Below are 22,054 nucleotides of genomic sequence, written 5' to 3' on the forward strand. Positions count from 1 at the left end.
ACAGTAGACTTCCGTTAATTCGACTCCGGTTAACTTGACTTTTTCGGTTATTTCGGTCCCGGCCAGTGCCCACCCATTTCAATAGGCCCAAACTTTAGTTATTTCGATGTTAAAATTGGCCTTCGTAGGACAATTCGAACTTGACCTATCAGCATGTACGCGCATGACACCTATGGCGAGCCCAATTGGGATCCCTTCAATGGTAGCGTCCGCCTCCGCTGAGCTTGGGGGACAGTGGATGCATTGAGCCCTCGGCATCTCTCGTTGAAAACGTGTATTTTCGGCCTGCCCCAGGAAGTTTTTCAAGCAATAACTGTAGCTCAGAATGTTCGATTACTGTATTTTCCCGATTATAATGCGCACATTCATATTTTTAGGAAATTGGGCCGAAAATTGCCTACGCAATCCAGTCGGCCAGGAAACCAAACCCACTTTTGCAACGTCCGCATGCTTTGCCGCGTGACAAGAATGTATCGAGGCGAAGCTGACTTTAGAAAAATTAGGTGGCGAAGCTGACTTTAGGAAACCGGCCGCCATTGTGCAAGAATGTTTCTTGATAAAATGCTAAAAAACTCAGGTGCGCGTTAGATTTCTACTTTGTTTAGGAGCTTTAATGTCATTTCTACGTTAATTTACTACTCTGGACACATGGAATGTGGGCGCGCGTTTGGTTCTGGGGCGTGTTAGAATCGGGCAAGTACTGCCAAATGAATCAGCAGTGTGCTTTGGCATTTTTTTTCTACATATTTGTTAATTCGACCCGCCTGATAATTCGATCAATTTTGTCGGTCTCGTCAGGGTCGAACTAACGTAAATCAACTGTATGACTAACCAACTATTGTTAAAGCCTACACAAGCGAAAAACAGCCGTTCCTGCTACATGAGGCAGTCACAAGTACCCGGCAGTTGAAACATGCAGCCGGGATATGTCTGCATCCTTTTAAATGTGCCAATACGGAAAGTTTAACACCAACGAACCGTCTTCACAGATGGTCTTTCGCATGAAGCAAACAAAATAATACAGAACAAAAAATGCAAGAGAGCAAAGTATTTACTTTCCACCCACAAACTGAAAAGCCTCTATAGAGCAACAGCAAGTGTTCAGCACAGAGCCGCGCTGATGTGCTGCCAAGTATCGTTATGATTTCATCATAACATGTGATTTTGTTACTGTGAAATTTATGAAAACAGAAATATGAAAGAATACTTTGCCGCTCTAGACTGATTCAGCATTTCTCTGTAGTGCCCCTGTAAACCTAAAGCGATTTGAAGTCCCTCTGCTCACCTGAAGACGCTGCAGCTGGCTCTTTGCTGCCTGCAGCTCAGCCTCTAGCCGCTGGACTTCTCTCTGGTGGTTGGCTTCCTGCAATGCATGCAGATAACACACACAGATGCACATAAGAACACGTAGAAGCATACGAACATCTCCACGCATACGCGAATCCACGTATGTACTGGATCAGCAGGGAGTCTGTAATTTCAAACACAGCAATTCAAAAGTGAGCATGAACAGTGGAACCATTTGGCCTATGAATGCCAAACACTGTCCGTTTAAACTGTGCAGACCAGTCACCAGATAAGTCGCAAATTGGAAGTTACCGAACGAGCCCGCTTGGCCGTTCTAGAAGGACATCAACCGCGGGCAAACAACAGAAATGCCTCAGCCCGAAGCCGTTTTGACAAATTGTCTCTGTCCTTGGCTTGATACATGTCAAAACGTTGGCTTCCGGCTGAGCACTCTTGTGTTGGGCCACAGTTGATATCACACTTTAAGTCTGAACACGTCAGTCTTGTTTAGAAGGATGTTGGGTACCGTATCCACACGTATACAGCATGTCCTGGTAAAAGCAATCAAGAACGACTGAAATGTGACTGTAATACAGCGAGGCAAATTCTTTTTACGGGAAGCATTACGGGCAATTCTACAAGCACGGCGAATTTGGAGATTTGCAATCTTATCCACGGTTGCAGCGTGCAGTGAACGACGACAGGGGAATTGAAAAATGAAACAAGCACTGTCTGACAAGCACTGGCCTTTTTTTTTACGGTTGTTCGTACTATATGTGTTGCACTTTGTTGCCAATGTAGTTTCAATTGTCAGACAGTGCTTGTCTCTTCCTTGTGTGCGTGTGTGTGTGCATGTGCGTGTGTGTGTACTGTCGCTTACTACGCACAGCCATAATTGATTACCTAATAAGACCCTGAAAGTCTTATCTTTTTAATCTTTCTCAATCAGTCTATTTTTTTTTTTTTGCTGTTAATTTTGAACCAGTACCAATTAGCACCCCTGACCATTCTCCTTACAAGTTTATATTGACCGTAGTGAACTACACCCTTCAGAGGAATTACTTTCGTAAATAATTCTCAAACTACATTCATAAGAAATTTCCAAACTGTACAGCTTATCACGAAATTCGGATTCAGAGAGTTAATTTAAATGAGGTACACCGCATCGTTCGTGACAGCAAAACAAACTTGCATGTTGGATTGAGACAATACAAGCCGAGCCTGCAGGACAAGCCCACCTGACAGCGAATGCGCCCCTGGAACTCCTCTTGAGCCGAGGCCTCGTGTTCAGCGAGCTCGCGGGAATGCTCCTTGGCGAGGTGCCTCAGCTGCTCCTGCTGCGCTGGGCAGCGCTCACACAGGGTTCCGTCTCGAGCAGCACGTTCCAGCTCGGTTGCCCGCTGTGCCAACGCCTTTGTCTGCTCCCGGAGGCCTCGACAGGTGGCGCAACCGGCCTGCAGAAAGAAAGGGAGGGAGCTTATAAACGTCTTTATTTAGTAGTTTTATCACATTTATTTAACTTCACAAAGCCCAATGTATCATTATCCCCTTCAGGGAACTGTGTCCACTGTTGTGCATTCCACGATCGTGCATTCATCCAAAGCAAAAGTGCTGATGATAATAATACATTATGTCTCACAAGAGCCTTGAAGAACTTTCGATCTCACCTGTGCTGTCAGTTTAAATATTATGTGTATTGTATATTAATAAATTGAGTGTGAAGGTACATGGCAGGATGTTGGCTTAAGGCATCAGCATGTCGTCATGTAGCGGGTTCACTTCTTTCACCGTCTTTTCACAGTGTTTTATACCCAGCACTGAGTGTGGAACGTCGTTCATACATTTGAAAGAACGAAAACACAAGAATAAAATGAAAGAAAAGACGTAGTACTAATCGGGAAAAGGATAAAAAAATCACTAAGACATTTGGCAGATTCAACTGAAGTCTAAATCTATGTAATGCAAAGCATTGCACGAATCGTTGCGGCACAAGACGCTGCTGTGCGCCAAGGATTGGGACGCAATCTCGGGTGATCACTTTCGGCGCGCTTATTTCAATAAAACAAACTTTCACTGCCACTGCGAAGGAATACCAAGACAATAAATGGGAAGTTCTGTGGACGCATATGGTCAAATGGTTGAATTACAAGCAGCTGCTCGCAAACAGACTTCTCTAATCGCGTGCCGCACGACCAAGAGGGACTTCCCAGTCTACAGAGAGCTAAATAAGCTAAAGCATTATTTTTTTTTGTGTGAAAATTTGATACACAAGAAAGTGTCTGCAAAGATTACTACATTTCGCCATTGTGTAGGACAAACCTCAATAAATGCAGCTCCTAGACAAAACCTAACGACATATTCAAAATCTGCTCGAAGAACTCTCTGATTAGCTTAATTTTCAAACCTCTCAAACTTTTTTTTTTTTTCGAACAGCATCTCCCCTTAAAATGGGTTGAAGCACACACGCAGGCAGAATTTGGAACCAACTAGTGCAAGACAGGGGTAATTGGAGATCGCCGGGCGAGGCCTTTGTCCTGCAGTGGACATAAAAATAGGTTGATGACAATATACTACCAACCTTGAGGAGGCGTTCACAGTCCCGCTGCGTAGCATCCAGACGGTCTTGAAGTGCCAGTACCCGCTGCCTGTGGCCCTCCCGCTCTTCGCGTAGCCTCAGGCTCAGCCGCTCCAGTGCGTCCGTAACGTCCGTGGTCGAATTCACGCAGGCCACGCCTGCGCCCAGCTCGTACAGCTCCTCCTCCGCGAGGCACTGTGTCAGCCAGGAACGCAGCAGAGACGGCGCACCTTCTGCCACGGCTGCAGCCCTGTTGCACAGCTCCTGCAACGACTTCTCCGTTGCGTCATCTGCTGACGGAGAAGCCGCTGCCTGCTCGTCTTGACGCAGAGCCCTCGTGCACTGCCGAACAGCCTCCTCAACGTGAGATACATAAGCCCTCAGGACCGCCGAGATGCAGTTTGCGGTGGCGAGGTCGCGGACTACAGGAACCAGCTCTCTGTTGAGAAGGTCACGCGGAAGGTTTGCCGAGCAGTAGCTCTCCAGCTCGGCCAGGCACGAAGCTCGCAGTTCTCTGCGCACCTTCAGAAATTCCTGCCTCATGGCGCCCTCTAGCTGCCTCAACAGCGACGCTGCGTCTGCCGACGATGTTGAAACGGTCCCTGAGGTTGAGCAAAGGCTCTGACAAAGGCTGTCGCTGACGTGGGCCCTCGCTGCCGACAGTGCCTCCATGACTGCGCCCAGCACAGCTTCCTGCTCCGCCACGTTCTGAAGGGCGTCCGGCTCGAGGTCCGACGTTGGATGGATGTCGAGGCACTCGGAGAGCCTCTGAACGACCAGTACCTGACGGCTCTTGTTGAAGCGCTCTGCCGCGCTGCCCAGTGACTTGAGGCGCGACGAAAGCTCCTCGACCTCGGCGGCGACGCCTTCAGTCCCTCGCGAGCTCTCGAGTTCTGTGAGTTGGCAGTGACCTGTGGCTTCTCCCAATGGGTCCCATGACTTGTTATTTCCGGAGGTGACTAGCCTGAGGTCGTGTGAGCATGCCACTTGATCAAGCCTCTCCTCGAGAGCGAAGAGGACGAGAGACGTCTCTCTGAGGTGCGTGGCTAAGTTACCAAAGAAGTGCGCATCAAAGCCTGCTGCTATTGTTAGCTTCGAGCCGATGTGTTGCAAGAGTGCCAGGTTCCTCACCAAGCGGTCCTTGTTGCTTTCATCCATTGTTGTGTCCCTGGTACCTATGCGGTCTACGAGATGCTTGGGAAAAGAACCCATCACACCTGCTTCACGAAGTGAGATAAGCGCCTCGTGCAGCCATTCCAGGAGTGAATCAAGCCTTGCATCTAATGAATCTAGACAGTCACGGTAACTCGCCGGAGGCGATTCGCCACCGTGTTCTGGAAGCCGGAGGTCTGTGACACTTGTTGCCAGAGACAAGCTACTCCATCCGTCACCGGCCCCACCTCCGTCTAGAGCTTCCGTCTGAAGGCATATCCGAGGCCGTGCCAGATGCTTTGGCTGATCCAAGGCAGACTGGAGCCTCTGGTCCATGAGCTGGACACGAAGCAGAAGGCTTTGCTGGTCGCCTGAGAGGCTGTCCAGGGATGACCTTCGACCTGTCGGTGTGTCGGTGCTGAGGTCATCCGGGGCAGAAGCGTCGGATGCAGCCTCGTTGACGGGGCCCTGGAACGCCTCCTCCAGAAGCGCAAGCTTGTGCTCCAGGTGCGTCAGCTTGACCTCGAGCTCTTTCGATGGGCTCGCCGCTGCTGCAGCTGCTGCAGCGGCAGCCTCCTTGCCCTTCAGCGAGAGTCGCCGCTTCTCCTGCTTGGAATCGGCACGTGCCAGTCTCTGTCGCAGCTGGCGCTGTGCCTTCTCCGATAGGGCAAGCTTCGCCGTGAGGTCATCGATGCGAGCAGTCATCAGCGCTAGCTGGGAAGCATGCAGCTCCTCAGCGCTCTTGGCATCCCGCTTGAGTGCAAGGCAACGAAGTTCGAGGTCGTCGAACGCGTCCTGCGATCTCTTCAGCTCGCGTCGAAGCACCCATGCTTCTTCCGCAGCGCGGGCCAGCTTTCCTTCCACCTCCAAGGTGGCAGAGTGACGCAGGGCTCGTGTTGTCGCCTCGACCCGCCGGCTGTTCTCAGAGATAAGGGTCTCCAGCTCTCCCCAGATGTTCCGAAGGCTCTCAGTGCCGGTCGCTCCTTCTTCCGCGGCTTTCCGCAGCTGCTCTTTAAGCCTGCTCAACTTTTCAACGCTGGCGGTGAGGAATGTCCCCAGGCTTTCGAGAGAGCGCGTTAGCACTTCGTCGTTGGGCAAGCCTCTCAGAAGAAAGCTTGCACCTCCGTGTGGTATACTCCTCAGCTGCCCGAGCTCACGGTCACGTGCCCTCAGTTGGTCTTCCAGCTCAGAGCACCGCGACTCTAGCTTTTTCGTTCGAAGCTCCCGTAATGATGACGATCGGCGAGACGTTCGTGCCACTGGAGGCCTCCGTGCAGAGGCTGGTGCGGCATCCGTCAGAGTAACACTAGTAGAGGTAGTTGCATCAGTTTTCGAAGGTGTGGCAGAACGGCTCGTGTCAGGAGGAGGCTTCGAATCCACGACATCCATGCCCTGAAGGGCGGCAGAAAAAGACAAACAGGCACAGAGTTAATGTCAACCCCAACGCAACTCGCCAAAAATTCACTTGCGCCACTCAGATTTCTGTAGGCACGGAGAAATGAGAGAATTTTAGTTTTTCTAAAAACTTTTTGCCGTTTACAAGAGCTGTGGACAACAGCAGCAAAACTGGAAGTGACATCTTGTGCCACTTGGCCCTACTACAATGCACTTGAGACATTTGTGTCTTGCGTGAGTGTTTTCATAGAAAGAAACTCATAAAAAAAAATTATGGGGGTTTTACGTGCCAAAACCACTTTCTGATTATGAGGCACGCCATGGTGGGAGACTCCGGAAATTTCGACCATCTGGGGTTCTTTAACGTGCACCTAAATCTGAGTACACGGGTGTTGGAACTCATAAAAGACTGCATGTTAATAAGCATGTCACTACCAACACTTTACAGCAGAAGTTAAGCAGAATAGAATGTAGGTAAGTGCAGCACAGTCAAACTTTGTTAAACTGTAGTTGGCAAGAGCTCGGGAAAAGTATGTACTAAACGGTAGTACTGCTTAACCGAAATAGCAGATTGCCCACTTACCTGTCAAAAACGGAACCCAGAGAGAGTGCAATGAAAGGGCAAAAACATGCAGTATTTATTCACTTCGCACAACAAAAGTCTGTTATTTTCGTTTGATGCCCCGGCAGCCTAGCAGCGATGACCGCGACTTCAAACTTACTGAAGATGCGAGCCACCTTTTCAGCCAGCCCCCTTTTCTCGGCAAACACTCGCATGGCAGATTCCTCGTTGGCGTTGCATATTTTCCGTGCACGGACGTGGTACACTCTTAAAACAGTGGCACCCTTTGCGGTGCATATTTGCCCCACAACAATAATCGTCATCAAGGCAGATGACAAATACCGTATTTACCCGCGTATAACCCGCCCCTGCGTATAACCCGCACCCCTAACTTTGAACTCGGCGGAAAAAAAAAAAAAAGAACTCGCGTATAACCCGCACGTTTACCTGAAAAAAAAAAAAATGAGCGCTAGAAAGATGCAACTCACACTCAGTGATCATTTCGTTTTCAGAACATTTATTCAAACGACCGCCACCACGTCACTGCTTATCCGATTCTTAATCGTCGCCGCTCTCACTACTGCCATCCGAGGCTTCATCGCCACTCTCAAAGACGTAGTCGTCCTCGGAACCATCCAGACTATTACTGATCGCACATTTTTTAAAGCTTTTGCGCACCAAATCGGCCGGTATCGCTTTCCACGCATCCACGATCCACTGGCACAGCAATGGAATATCAGGCCTTCGCACGCGTCCCGTCGGTGTGAGGGCGTACATGCCGTCGGCCATCCACTGGGCATACAGCCGCTTCACGTGTGCCTTGAACGGCTTGTTCAGGCACACGTCGAGTGGCTGTAGCATGGACGTCATGCCGCCAGGTATTATGACGAGGTCGGTGCTGGTCTCGGCAAGGCGAGCCTTCACCGCATCAGTGCAGTGGCCTCTGAAGGAATCTAGTACGAGCATCGACCGGCGTGCCAGCAAGGCACCTGGTCTTCGCTCCCAGATTACTCGAAGCCAGTCACCGACTAGGCCACTGTTCATCCACGAATTTTCTTCCGCACGCACAACGATTCCTGGGGGCAGTGGAATGCTAGGTAGCGTCTTGCGTTTGAAAATCACATACGGGCGCAGTTTCGTGCCGTCAGCCAAAGCGCATAGCATGACTGTGCAGCGCAGCTTGGCATTTCCGCCGGTCAGCACGCCGACTGATTTGGAGCCCTTTTTTTCCATGGTCGTGTCCATCGGCATCTCAAAGTACACAGGTGTTTGATCAGCATTTCCCACCTGAGACAGCAAATAGCTGTGCTCCTTCCGAAGTGCGATCACATATCGTTGAAAGTTCAACAACTTTTCCTCGTAGGCTTCAGGAAGCCGCTGGTACATGGTTGTTCGCCGCCGCATAGAAAATCCATGTCTTCGCATGAAGCGCTGAAGCCATCCACGGCTTGCACGAAACTCACGGGGAATGTTCAATTCCCGGGCCAACTTCAGGGCTTCCATTTGCGCCATCTCAGTCGAAACAGCGTGGCCACGACTTCTCTGCTCCTCAATGAACTTCGCAAGCTGCGTCTCGAGGTGGGGGTACGCGCCAGTCTTCGGACCCCGAAACGCTCGCCTGTTCCGGTTCGTTGCTTCGAGACTCTTTTTTTCTTCCTCCAGTCGCGAATGCACGACTCGTCGACGTGATGCTGTCTTGCAGCAGCTCTGTTGCCGATTTCTTCGGCAGCGGCTATAATCTTTAGCTTCTCTTTCGCTGTGAAACACTGCCGTCGAGTCGCACTCATGATGCCAAAACAAAGCAGGCAAACAGTGCAAACTGGGGTAAGTACACTAAACAGCGATTAACGCGAGGCTCAACAATGCTGGCCTTTCGTTGGCCCTTCATCGGCTTGACAAGCGTCGATGACGATGGGGATGGCGGACTACACGGGGAGGCCGCCGCACATTGCGGTGAAGCCGACCCCCCCCCCCCCTCCCAAGGAAAAAATTCGCAGATAACCCGCACCCCCACTTTTTAAACGCGTTTTTTCACATTTTGGTGCGGGTTATACGCGAATAAATACGGTATTGTTCATCGCAAGCAAGGCAGCTTTCGTTTCCTTTCTTGAAAACTTGGCGCTCGCTACTCTCCTGTCGAGAATGCTGCGTCACACTGATAACGCGCATGCCGTTCGTGACTGGGAAGTACCGGACTCGCCGCGTTAAAGAAAGGAAACGCGGGCAAGGCAGATGACGATTATTTTTGTGGGACAAGATAAGCCCCAAAGGGTGTAAATTTTTCCGAGAGTGTAGCACTGCAGAAGTCGCGGAGCGCCTTTTTCATCGCAGGGTGCTATTCTCGTCGCAATGATTGCATTTATGAGGCTGGTGTGATGCGCAGCTTCTGCCACTGTCCGGCCTGAATCGCCCGTGTTGTCACTTTTTGTGTCGTCCTCATCACTATCGTTAGGCGACACTTCGGCAACAACAGAGGCAAAGATGGCGAAAAGTCGAACCTCGTGGCCTACGTCTCTTTGCTGTCGCAGCAGCGCTGCCGAGCAACTTCACATTCGAAGTGCCACACACCGTAGTCAACGGTAGATCCCTGTTTCATGCAAGTGCCAACTTCTTCAGGTCACGTTCGATAGCACGATCAATGTCCCATTCTTCTTGTTTGCTGAGCACCCAATGTTTTTTATCTGAGCTTCGGCATGACGCGAGTCCTTGTTTGCACGACGCTGAAATGAAGTTGATGTTGATGTGGCTTCAAGTGCAAGCACACAGGGCGCTTGGTGGCCGTTGTTCCGATCTTTGAGGCTTATTGTTCTGATGGGCCGGCCGATGGGGACGACGCACCGCCATGAATGTGCGACTAAAGTGGAAACATTATGTGTTAACCGATACGTACGCGATAAGCTGGTACGGTTTATGCAGATACAAGACGCATTACGTTCAATGGCCGCAGAGTCGGGAATTTAACTTTACTACTTTTAACGTGAAACTACTGTTTAAGCGGGTACGGTTCAATGAGGTTTTACTGTATTATGTTTGTGAGCTCTCTGGTTAAACTTTACAACATAATATGTCACTACTGGCGTTGTTGCTGCCGTACACCTCTCGGGTGACCTGGTGCTCTGCAAACAATAGTATGTTTACAAACCAGCCAAAACTCTTTATTAAAGTGCCACTGACCACAGTGGGATCCCAGCTGCTCGAACGGTCGCTGCGAGCCATCTCGTCCGGTTCGTGCGACAAACCGGCACCGACTGGCTCGCCACCCTGAGTTGGCTGCGGCGACCGAAGCCGCCGGCTCTGCCGAGACCGCGAGTTCGACCGGGACCTGGCTCGTTCTTTCACCCTGCACGTCACAGAAGCACGGGGTGCCACATGCCAGAGATGAGCAAATGCCATCAACACACCAGCTTACATCATCAAAAGCAAGAGTGTAGATACCAATCAATAATAACGCTCCTAAAGACAGGACCAAATGTATAAGAGAAATCTTTCACTTCTTAACCCTCGACTGATGTAGCACAACAGCGGTTTAGAGCTCAAAACTGAGTTCGCTGTGTCCTTCTGTTTGTCTGTTCTTTCGATTATGCCAATGACGATGGTCGTCACTGTCAAGTCGTCATCGTGTTGTTTTCAGGCCACCTCTGCATTTCGAACTTCACTCTTGCCATATAGCTTGGAAAAGTACTTTTGGCCGGCACCACCAGTGAGATCTGAACTTATGTCCTGACAGAAACGTGCAGGTGGGGGTTAGATGTGCTAACCACTGTGCTATGACACATGTTTGGCACCACACAGACTTAGAGTGTGATTGTGTCTTTGTACGTGCATTTTGGAAGCCACAATGAGCAATACAACAGCGGACTGGGATGACATGCAAGTTTTGCAAGGAAAGAATTGTTCTTGAGAAGATGGCGGTGTCGGCTGCGATGCTCTGCAGCTGTAGCAGTAAATGCGTTGATTTATTGTTTGATTAATTGTTGTTTTATCACACAAGGGCATCTCAGGCTATAGAGCAGCAAACAAGTTCAAAGCTGGAGGAATCCCTGAAGTCTGCTACTTCTTAGAGGTACTTGTTTGAAAGCAGAATCAAGTAAGGTTTTCTTCAAGACCAATCGGGGGCATGTGCAAAAGATTTCAATATTCCGCGAAACCGTTTTCTATACTCAGAAGAAATCCTGGGTCTTTTCGATTTGTCAAATCTCTGGCCAGTCCTGGGCACTTTGGAATGACACTTCGAAGAGATCCTCTGACCGATTTCCATCCATCCTTCAAAACCCTTCGACCATCTGTCACCCCACATGCAAACCCTACCTCGATATAGCCGTACGGTTGAGCGGCGGGGACGGTGGAAGAGTCCGCGACGGGTCCTCCACAACATCTTCCTCGTCCTCGTCAACGATGGAGAAATACTCGGAGTGGTCGTCGCTTGATGAGGTCTCGTGGGGAGGCCGTCCTTCGAGGGCAGGGAGGTTGGGCGGCGCTGGCGAAGGAGACGGTGCCGCCACCTGCGCGGCTGTCGTCGTCACCGCCGATGCCGCTGTCACCAGACCGGGTGCCGATGCGTCTTTAGAGAGGATGCTCATGCTGCTGCGGTTCCTCACTGCCTGACGAATTGCCTGTACCCAGTTGGTGCGAATTCCGGCAGTCACGGCACAGAGGATGACCTCGTCCGCTTCCCACAGCTTTTTCCATGCAACAAAAGAAAAAAAAGGAGAGGTTGTCGACCCGTGCTTTGCTGGTGATTGCTCCAGAGATCTCGCAAATTTCTTTACGAAATGACACAACAAAGCCAACACAGCCAATCCGCATAGATTAAAATGATTAAAGGTCTGACTAGAAAATTAAGCAGTGCTACAGAGATAAGGACACATACAGTCTGCTTCTGTTAACTTGATGGGACCGACAAAATTGGTCAAATTATCTGGCGGGCCCTGACTCTAGCATATCCCCAAATCAAATGCACATCTATTTCTTATGGATTCAAATGAGGAAACTAATGTAAAAGTAAGATGAGAGCTCTAAAACAAAGTAGAATTTAAAAGCACGGCCGATTTCTTAGCGAGAAGAACGTAGCGATCCTCCGATTCTGGCAAAAGGGAAAAAGACGAAACCAGCCAACCTTATCTCTACAGAATCAAAATTTTTTCGCTTAATATCCATTGTCATCGCTCTCAGACAGCCACTTCATCATTGTCTAGGAAGAATTACATGTCCTCCATGCAGTTCCTAGTGCATTTGACCATTCTGCCTTTATCAAATAACTCCTCAACAACCGCAAACAGGACGGTGGCCCACACATAGACTAACCATTCCACTATTTAGTCCTGCAACGAATTCAATCATGTGTAATGCCAAAAAAATCTGACGCAACCTCTCACTGCTAACTTAACACACAGAATAACTTATCGTTTGAAGTTGCTTTCGTAATCGGACTGAAAATGGCTTATCATCTTCATTTCATTGCCTCGCCGCCATGCATAGTCTCCCTCTTGTGATGAAAATGGCAATGACACTGGCTAGATGGCTCTGACAGTCGGTTGTTATGAAAACGGTTTCGGTTTCGTATTGGATTATCAGACATAACTATTCTCGCCAAGTGAGCACGTCAAATCTTCTGGCCAAAAAGCCCTGCCCAAAGAAACTGTTGACTAAGGCTTAATTCAAGAAGCGCAAACGTTGTAAGCTTGACAAAGTTGCAAAAATGACAATGCATGTCTTGGGTTGCTCGGGCTACACTAACCCGGCATGAATTGGCGTCCTGTGCTGCAATGCTTCGCATCATGTAGATGTCAACTGCAGCCGAGTCTGCTAAATGTTTTAGTGACTTCGGATAATACGTTCTCTCGGTTCACAAGTATTTTCTCTTGCTTTTTTCTCAAATGTGTGAACGAGGTGTTACTACGCATAGGACCCAGTTACTTTTGCTAGCAGCCTAACTTCCTACGAAATCACCGTCGCGCCAGAACTTGACTAACCGGCAGTGCTTACCATAATGACAAAGGCGTAATTGCGATCCAGGTCGACCTCTTTGACTTCACGTACGATTCGCAGGTCCAGGGTGGCACTTGGGTCACCAGAGTCCTCCGCTGATGGGTCGTTGAAGTGCGTCAACGAGGTGTTTCGAAGTACGAACCAGTGTTTCGACCATTCACCATCTGGGCCAAGCCGCATCAGCCAGCCTTTCTTGACAAACAGATCCTGTATAGGGCATCATCGGTTCATGGTTAGAAGATATCCAAGATGCAAAAAAAAAAAAAAATTGTCATGAAGACATGGTGCAAAAAAAAAAAATTTACGAGAACAGATCTGGCATGCACCATGGAAGCTGTGCTTAGAATGTGCATAAGATGGCAAGAAAATGGTGATTAAATTATGTGAAGAAATTTACGGGTTATCTCATGCACTGATGTAATCTAACATCAGCAACATAGACAAGGTTGTGCATGTATGTGTTGTTGCCCAAAAGCAAATATGTGGCGCACAAAATCGCATAAGTACGAAACAATGCATCTCAATTGACCAGAATCATCATCATCAGTTCATCCAATGTAGGCATTCCTAGTAATATGAGAGCTCTTACACAAAGTAGAATTTAAAAGCACGGCCAATTTCTTAGCGAGAAGAACATAGCGATCCTCCGATTCTGGCAAAAGGGAAAAAGACGAAACCAGCCAACCTTATCTCTACAGAATAAAAATTTTTTCGCTTAATATCCATTGTCATCGCTCTCAGACAGCCACTTCATCGTTGTCTAGGAAGAATTACATGTCCTCCGTACAGTTCCTAGTGTGTTTGATGTTCTGCCTTTATCAAACAACTCCTCAACAACCGCAAACAGGACGGTGGCCCACACCTAGACTAACCATATCACTAGTTAGTCCTGCAACGAATGCAATTCTGTGTAATGCCAAAAAAACCTGACGCAACCTCTCACCGCTAACTTAACACATAGAATAACTTATCGTTTGAAGTTGCTTTCGTAATCGAACTCCAAAACGGCTTATCATCTTCATTTCATTGTCTCGCCGCCATGCATAGTCTCCCTCTTGTGATGACAATGGAGATGACACTGGCTAGATGGCTCTGACAGTCGGTTGTTATGAAAACGGTTTTGGTTCCGTATTGGATTATCAGACATAACTATTCTCACCAAGTGGGCACGTCAAATCTGCATTGTAACTTTTGCAGCTTTGTCAAGCTTACTACGTTTGTGCTTCTTGAATTAAGCCTTAGTCAACAGTTTCTTTGAGCAGGGCTTTTTGGCTTGTGATACAAATATGCTTGTGATGCGCACAACGCAAGTATACAGATCACCACTGGTTGATCTAGATTGCTCTATGGCTAGATGCATAAATAGCTGTTGACAGTGAGATATGTCATTTCATTCAACAACTACCCACCATGTTACTATTGCTGTTACCAAGTTGTAATGTTGACCTAGTAGACAAAAGCCAAGCCTTTTTAAAAAAGGGCCTAAATTTATTCAGCATGTCATAACCTGCTTTCCCAATTGCATCCGTTATGCCCACATGCCACTATTAAGGGCAGTTAATAATAACCCTTCTATAAAAGTGAAGAATTTTGAGCATGACACTTGTTTATTTACTGCAAGCTTGGCTACTAAATCTCACTAGTCGATGCCACAAGCTGCATCGTCATCGAAACTGTCGGAGAAGTCGTCCTTGTCAGATGCTTCCCAGGCATCCTCGGCACTCCAAGTGACTTCGTCTTCAGTGCGGTCAAGGGCAATGGATGCACAGCAGTTCTTAAAGCCCGTCTGGACAATCTCCAGACTGGCTTTAAGGCAGGCATGACGGAGGAACTCCGTTAGCGTGGTACTTTTGCCAGCTCTGTTTACGAATACAGGTAGATTTCTTGGTCAAGAATAGAGGTCGATAGCTCACTTTGGGCAAGATTCTTGGAGAAAAATAGAGCGACCCGTATTCGAATAAATATGGTACTCAACAGGCAAAGTCGTGTAACTCAAGACTGAAAAGTACCGCAGTATGTAGAGTACCATGTAAGCTCATCTTTAAAAAAATTACTCGAAGCGAACAAAACGGTCTATTGTGCAACTAAAATCCAACCTACACCTACCTCAGGCAAACTGTCACCCATGATCTGGCTGATCCCACCGTCACATGCTGTGGCGTCCAGTGTGCCGCTCCCCTGACCACAGCCATCGGGAACACCTCGTGACTGCATGGGCATTTGACATCTCTGTCAGATGACTCTGAACAGCTAAGTGGTAAAAACCTTTAATCACGCACACACACACAAAAAAATCTAGTGAAACAATGGGGTTTAATTTCCCAAAGCAACACATGGGCTATGAGTACATGCCATAGTGGGGGTCTCCAGAACGACTTCGACCACTTCGTATATTTAAATTTACAGCCGACTGATTTTTCATTTTTCCGACATGCCTGATCATTCGGACACCTTCACAGTAATGCCACGTACACCACAGAGGCAATATGTAAGGCTGGCTGAAATTTCGGACGCTCACAACTTTTGCCGTCCAATTTTTCTGATTTCTTGCTGTGACCGCAGGTTCGAAATGGCATTGCTCAAACACACCATCGCTGCCAATTTGATTATCGTACAGCCTCGAACCAGCACTCCTGCATGCCAATCCACTGGCAGCCATAGCTAGCTGTAGCCACTGCGGCCACTGTAGACATTTGTGTTCGGCCACACGGTGTCTGGTGCCTGGTCGTTTTATGCAGTCCTGCATTTTGCAACGCGAGGCTTAGCAGCGTAAACGTTCCCTACTGAGCCCCCGTAGCCTCATCAATGGCACTGACTCCAACTCTGTCATCCTCGCCAATGGCTTCAAAGCACGGAAAACATGGCAAAGGTCAAGCGTTGCGTAAAGCCGGTTCCCAAACGTCAGCTTCACCGTAGCATGGTGGTGTTGCGCGGTCAAGCATACGCAACGTATTGCGGTGAAGCACACCAGGAGTGGAAAAGGGGCCACTGCTATTGGACACAGTCATCATCATCATCAGCCTGGTTACGCCCACTGCAGGGCAAAGGCCTCCCCCATACTTCTCCAACTACCCCGGTCATGTACTAATTGTGGCCATGTTGTCCCTGCAAACTTTTTAATGCCATCCACCCACCTAAGTTTCTGCCGCCCCCTGCTACACTTCCTTTCCCTTGGAATCCAGTCCGTAACCCTTAACGACCATTAATTATCTTCCCTCCTCATTACATGTCCTGCCCATGCCCCCCATTTCTTTTTCTTGATTTCAACTAAGCTGTCATTAACTCGCGTTTGTCCCCTCACCGAATCTGCTCTTTTCTTATCCCTTAACGTTAGACCCATCATTCTTCTTTCTATAGCTCGTTGCGTCGTCCTCAATTTAAAAATTGGACACAGTATGTGTTCTTAATTATACACCCACCATCTCCCGTTACAGTATGAGCACCGAGATGCCTAATAAGTGTACTAACAGGCCTTCAGAGCTATTTCGGTTTTTAGTCCTTGAAGACAGTAAAAGACATGGACTCGTTTTTTTTTCTGACTGCCTGACTTTTTGAACATTTTCATAACCTCTAGGGAGCCCGAAAAATCACAATGCTGACTGTACCATTAGCATAAATTGAAACAGGAAAGAAAATAACTGATCAGAACGCTTGTTACAAGTAATTGCATGGAACTGCAACGTGAAATCGCTCTGCAGCCTGTCTGTAAGCAAGAAGTAGTTAATTCTAATTACCAGCCACTAAGCTGTTAATTAGATTGATAAAGATGACTTGAAGAGCAGAAAGCTTGTGGCCTGATCTCCAAACAAGATCCAATAACTGTAGCAAAAGAGAAATCAAATTTAAAAATTTTGTAACGCATTTCATGAAATTGAACAGTTTGCTTGAAGACCTTGTAATAGCTTAACCAATGTAAAAGGTTGGGCTAAGTGCTATTCCCTTACTAAATATTTGACAGGCAAGAAATAAAAAGTGGCAAGAATGCGAGATAAACAGAAAACACAAGCAAATGACATTTCCCTTTCTGAGTGACTTTGATGACTGTAAACCATGCGAGTCACTCTAAAACCTCATACAGTCAAACTTGATTGCTTATAGATTAAACTCGGTCATATTATCTCTTACATAGAACAATGAGGGAACACCGTAATGCTCCAGCAAGAATGTCTAGCAAAACGTATGGTTACATTGAACGAAAATTGTGCTAGCTGATAGATCAAACGTCACCACATGGTTCCATATGTTGGCTTTCTAGCTCAAGGATGTTACTATCTGGCTGTAATGAAGAAAAAATAATAATAATAATAGACAAACACTTCTTTTATTGCAACAGCAATTGTACGGACACTCCAGGTGCATCCTCGCCATCGGCGTCGCCGTGAGTTTCCGCGTAAAGTCAAAGTCGATAACATCGTGGCTGTGTGCTGTATGCTGTACGTGCGAGTGAAGCTGTGCGAGGATGAGCCAACGATAGTGGTTTGATCTTGCTCGCGCAAGGGAAGAAGGCGGGAAGGAAGTGCGCCGTCTTCCATCGTGCGCAAGGCACCAAGGTTGGGGGGTTCTACTCTGGCGACGGATGCGCATGGCTCAGCCGAGCGGGCCGCATCTTGAAAGCGATCTGCAATGGGGACAGAGTGCGCCAAGTGCCAATAGCTTTGTGTGCGCTGTGTTCTTGCCACGAAGTTTGCAATGTAGTGAGTGGCAGCAGGAACATCAATTCACTCACTCGTGCTGCCGCAGTTCCTCACACCAACGTTTTGACAGCGAGCGTCGGCGGTCATCGAGCGAGATGTGTTCATGTTTACTTGTGGGCGTGTGACACCATTCTTGTTAATGTAGTTAATAAGCCAATGTTTACCAGTTTATACACCGATAAAGCTACTATCCTTACTTGGTGCAGCTGCCTAATAATTTGCTATCGCAATCGCAATGCTATCGCAATGATTTGCCTTTTGGGCGAAACTGTGACTTTCTTCTTTCTCCACGGCACACATAGTGTGTCGATAGCTAACTATGCAACCATACATCAAGTCAAGCCGTGCCAACAGCCAGCCTCTTCAGTTCTCAACTTTCGGAAAAGAAGAAAAATAAATAACAGTGCATACTTATTGACCAGTATGATGTGCATGGCCTGCATGCACTGGTCAATAACCACACTGTTTCACAATGTTGGAACATTCCCCTATCAGCCAATCAATGGCCATTCCAGTAAAGTACCTTTGGAAGGGAAATGAGAATAGTAAAGTCAGACGTGCTTTTAGTAATGAAATTCAACAGAACTCTTCATGCTACGTGCTACATCGAATTCATATGCATTTTTTTCTGAGTGTGACACAAACAGGTTTGACTGCATAATGCGTAAGATTTAACAGTACTCCGCTACGCTCGTCCCCCGCCCCACCGACTCACCGCATGCTTTTCCTGAGAACTCCCGCCGCCAGGCAGCACCACATTCCACTGCGGCACGTCGCGACAAGGCGGCGAGTGGGGCACGGCGCAGCCCCCGTCGCCCCCGTCGCCCCCGTCCCGCCGCGAATTCTCGTCCGATCGCCACGAGCGGTGATTCTCCTGGTGGAGCAGGTTGGGCGACGGTGGCAAGCTCTTGGTCTCGTTCTGCCACCGGCTCAGCAGAAGCTGCTGCGCCATCGACACGTCTGGGGAAGCAGAAACGGGAGCCCAGTGTCACCTGACTGGACAGTGTAGTTCAGTTTCCATTTTCACGCATGTGACCCAACACCTCTTGAGAAATTTCAATCTTGGCCTCTTACTCGAGGCGCCATGTGGAAGGTAAGTTCTGGTCCCACATTGTCCGGGACCGTTCTTACATGTATAAAAAAAAATTTAGGTGTCTGATGGCGGGACGCGAGACAGAATCCCACAGGGCAACAGCTTGATGCTTTATCCATTAGGTCACAGATGCATGCATAGCACGACTGAATAACAACCTTTCCAGTCTCCTTCCTTTATGCAAGTTGGCGCTTTGAGGCAGTTGGAATGCGCATTTTGTGACATAGCAACAATTTGCTTTGAAAAGGGGGAGATGCACGATTCTTTACCCTGTCCTACTCTGGTGGCAGCTAATGCTTTGAGACGCTATGCGACAGTGCAATGCCTTCTGGACCGGCACAGTTTGCCTACTGCATCACTTCCAGAATTGGCCAAGGTCGCAAAAAAAATGGGTTGTAATGCTGCATCAATGGAATACGATAGAATCAGTTGTCATGCTATTGTCGCTGTGATCTAGCCATGTTGTTTTTCAAGTCGTCATCATTGCCACAGCTGGCATACATGCATGTATCTCTCTCTCTCTCTCTCTCACACACACACTTGTTCCCTTTATACAAAGCTGTTGCCCCCTCAGAAACACTTTGCGGAACCCTAAACAATGCCAGGTAGTGAGGTACCAGCAAAATGACTTGCCTAACTTTTTTTTCTCGAAGTGTGGAGCATCGACATGATCATTTTTAGTTCAGATGACTCCACCCTATTACTTATTTTCGTTCTATGACACATGTTATACTATCTGGTTTTAGAAATACCTAGCTACACAGTACTACTACTACTACTACTATTACTACTACTACTACTACTAGCACCTGTGTCGTCACCTTCTCGTGCCCTGTTGTCTGCACTGTTTCTTCAATATGTCTGCTTCTTTTGATCTGAAATGTCTTTAATTAGAAAGGGTCAAAGGATGTCATTAGCTGAAACCGTATGTAACGAAAACACGTTTTAGCATTATCACTTATATCCTTGCAACCACACCACCCACAGACCTTACTTTTGTGCTGTTGAGTCGAGGAAAGAAGCCATTACTTGGTCATGCATGTATTGCGTGCACAGATGCGCCATTGTAGCACCATGCTTGACAAGACTGGGCCTGATTTCAGCCTTGTACGCAAAGTTGAAGGAGGCCTAGCTTGGCAGCAGTTCATGCATACAAGCTGGAATTGTTGCGTTTTGAGAGAACTCGCTATGCCACACTAACCATACTTTTTTACAAAAATACAAATGGGTACCCACAGGTGTTGCAAGGCCGACAAATGAGCAATACGCTCAAAAAGTTTCATGCTTGCTTGGCCCCCCCAACTCCAACTACGCTTTGCATTCGCCACACATGGTGCAAAAATGGCATGAGGAGACTCGGGTAGGCCAACAGAGGGATATCCGACAGAGGGACAGTGCAACGTATCCGTCTCCACAGTGAGTGCAAGCGCAGGAGATCAAGGCAACAGCAGGAGCATTACGAGTGCGGTGGGCTTGAGCGGCAGAGGGCCGTCTCGGGCGCCACCAGTAGGAAAATCCACTTCTTTACCCTAGTGCCCAAACACCCAGTGGAAAACGAACGGGCCCACTACGAATAGAGAGCGAGCACGAGTGCAAAATTAGACCGCATGACTCCCAGTAGCTGTAGCGAAAGCTAGACACGTAACTTTTACAGTGCGTCGATAAATGCGACTCGTACCTTTGGTTACGTCCACTTTTGTACCCCAGTGCCCACACACACCATCTGAAGCACACGCAAAGCGTTTCATGTCTCACGCCACTGCGGCTGCATCCCCTATACAGCCTACCGCATTTTTTCTTTTTTTTTTGGTATGACCTCTTTCCGGCTTACTCGTCTTGGTATCTTTGGTGCCACCACTGGGCTTCGCGTGCGGCTCGGCCAGGAGAAGGTAGACGGGGTTGTGCAGGAACGGGCATGGAGGCGGGCTGCCGCTGGATCCGCTCCGCGGGTGGTCCCGCTCTCCGGCCCACTCGGCCGGCAGGAGCTCGGACGCGCGGGAGGCGGGGACCATCTTGGCCACCCCGTCCGAACGGCTCCGCTGGCTCTTGAGTCCCCGGCTTTCCCGCTTGAGGTAGCGACGGCTCCGGCTCTTGGCGAGCGCATCCGCGTCGGTGTAGGCAGCCACGCTGCTGCTGCTGTTGCTCCCACCACTGCCGAGAATGGTTATAAAACACACTGTGAGATCTGCCGTGGATTTGCCGCAGAACCGGCACCATACAGTTCCGTACAGACAGAGCCACATAAAGTCCGTGCAACTCAAATGAGAGAATCAAGTGACAAAGAAAATACATAAAATTGAAGCGTGGATTCTACCCACAGCAAAAGAACAATAAAAACAATTGTATACCACGATACAGTTGAAGCTTGATATAATGAATTGTCAGATGTAATAATGTATATACAGTGAACTTTCTTGAAACGAAACCTCAAGGAACCAAGGAAAGTGGTTCCATTTATCAGGAGTTCCATTTACTGTGAGACATTGCAGGGAACATTGCATGAATACAAAACCAACCAAGCATGAGGATGGCGTTCCGCTTAAGCGGCAGTTCCGTTTAAGCAATTTCCGTTTATCGAGATTCCACTGTGTATGTGTGTATATATATATAATGTCTTGTGTGTTCAAGGTATGGAATGTCGTTGAGTGCCTTAATCACTCTTTTCTGAAGAATTGTTAGCTTGTTCAACTTTGCTGGTAGTAGTTCCCCATATTAAAGCACAGTAGATCAAGTGGCTATGGAAGAGAGCTTGGTATATCGATAACTTTATGGCTACAGATAGTGGATGACAGCTATGGTTTCAAGCACCAACCACTCGTCTGAGCTTTAAACAAATGTGATCTACTTGTTTGGCTATTTAAAAAATTGACGGCCTAAATGAAAAATTCACTACCAACAGTCTCTGTATTTTAACGGTTTCTTTTAAAAGATGGTGCGGTGGTTTCCGAGAAAGATGGTTTCTCCTTTCCCTTGTGTTTGGACAGAAGCCCCCGAGCTAAAGCTTCCTCTCAAGCAAATAGCCATGGTATTAGCAATCACTAAACAGCTGCATGGGTGGTTAATAATGCGTTTCTCAACACAACGAGATCGCAATTCTTAGTGACACTATTTGGGAGGTCATTCCGGTAACTAATTGCACATGGCAGCACAAAGATAATGAATGCTTGGGTTCAGCCAGAAAGATGCACAAGGCTATGCAGCCGGCGTGACGCACGATGAGATTGTGCTAGCGGCAGTGTATTGCAGTGTAAACCAATTTACGAGGTGAACGAACAAGAGCTGTCTTTCGTTGTGATTACAAGGACGAA

The 22,054-nt window shown here is 48.1% G+C and overlaps 1 protein-coding gene across 1 annotated transcript in view; it reads right to left on the reverse strand.

Annotated features, from left to right (window-relative positions):
- The window catches only part of osp (myosin phosphatase Rho interacting protein outspread), a 109,992-nt gene that overhangs the window by 16,443 nt on the left and 71,495 nt on the right, over positions 1-22,054 (reverse strand). The window contains exons 8-16 of the mRNA XM_075701588.1: positions 20,578-20,897; positions 18,369-18,613; positions 15,066-15,167; positions 12,957-13,166; positions 11,280-11,650; positions 10,146-10,311; positions 3,866-6,406; positions 2,526-2,741; positions 1,286-1,363 (exon numbers count right to left, since the gene is read on the reverse strand). Coding sequence (XP_075557703.1) covers positions 1,286-1,363; positions 2,526-2,741; positions 3,866-6,406; positions 10,146-10,311; positions 11,280-11,650; positions 12,957-13,166; positions 15,066-15,167; positions 18,369-18,613; positions 20,578-20,897 — 4,249 coding nt within the window. The remainder of the gene's footprint in view (positions 1-1,285; positions 1,364-2,525; positions 2,742-3,865; positions 6,407-10,145; positions 10,312-11,279; positions 11,651-12,956; positions 13,167-15,065; positions 15,168-18,368; positions 18,614-20,577; positions 20,898-22,054) is intronic.

Source organism: Dermacentor variabilis, chromosome 8 (genome assembly GCF_050947875.1).
Source record: "Dermacentor variabilis isolate Ectoservices chromosome 8, ASM5094787v1, whole genome shotgun sequence".
In the NCBI taxonomy this organism is placed as follows: Eukaryota; Metazoa; Arthropoda; class Arachnida; order Ixodida; family Ixodidae; genus Dermacentor; species Dermacentor variabilis.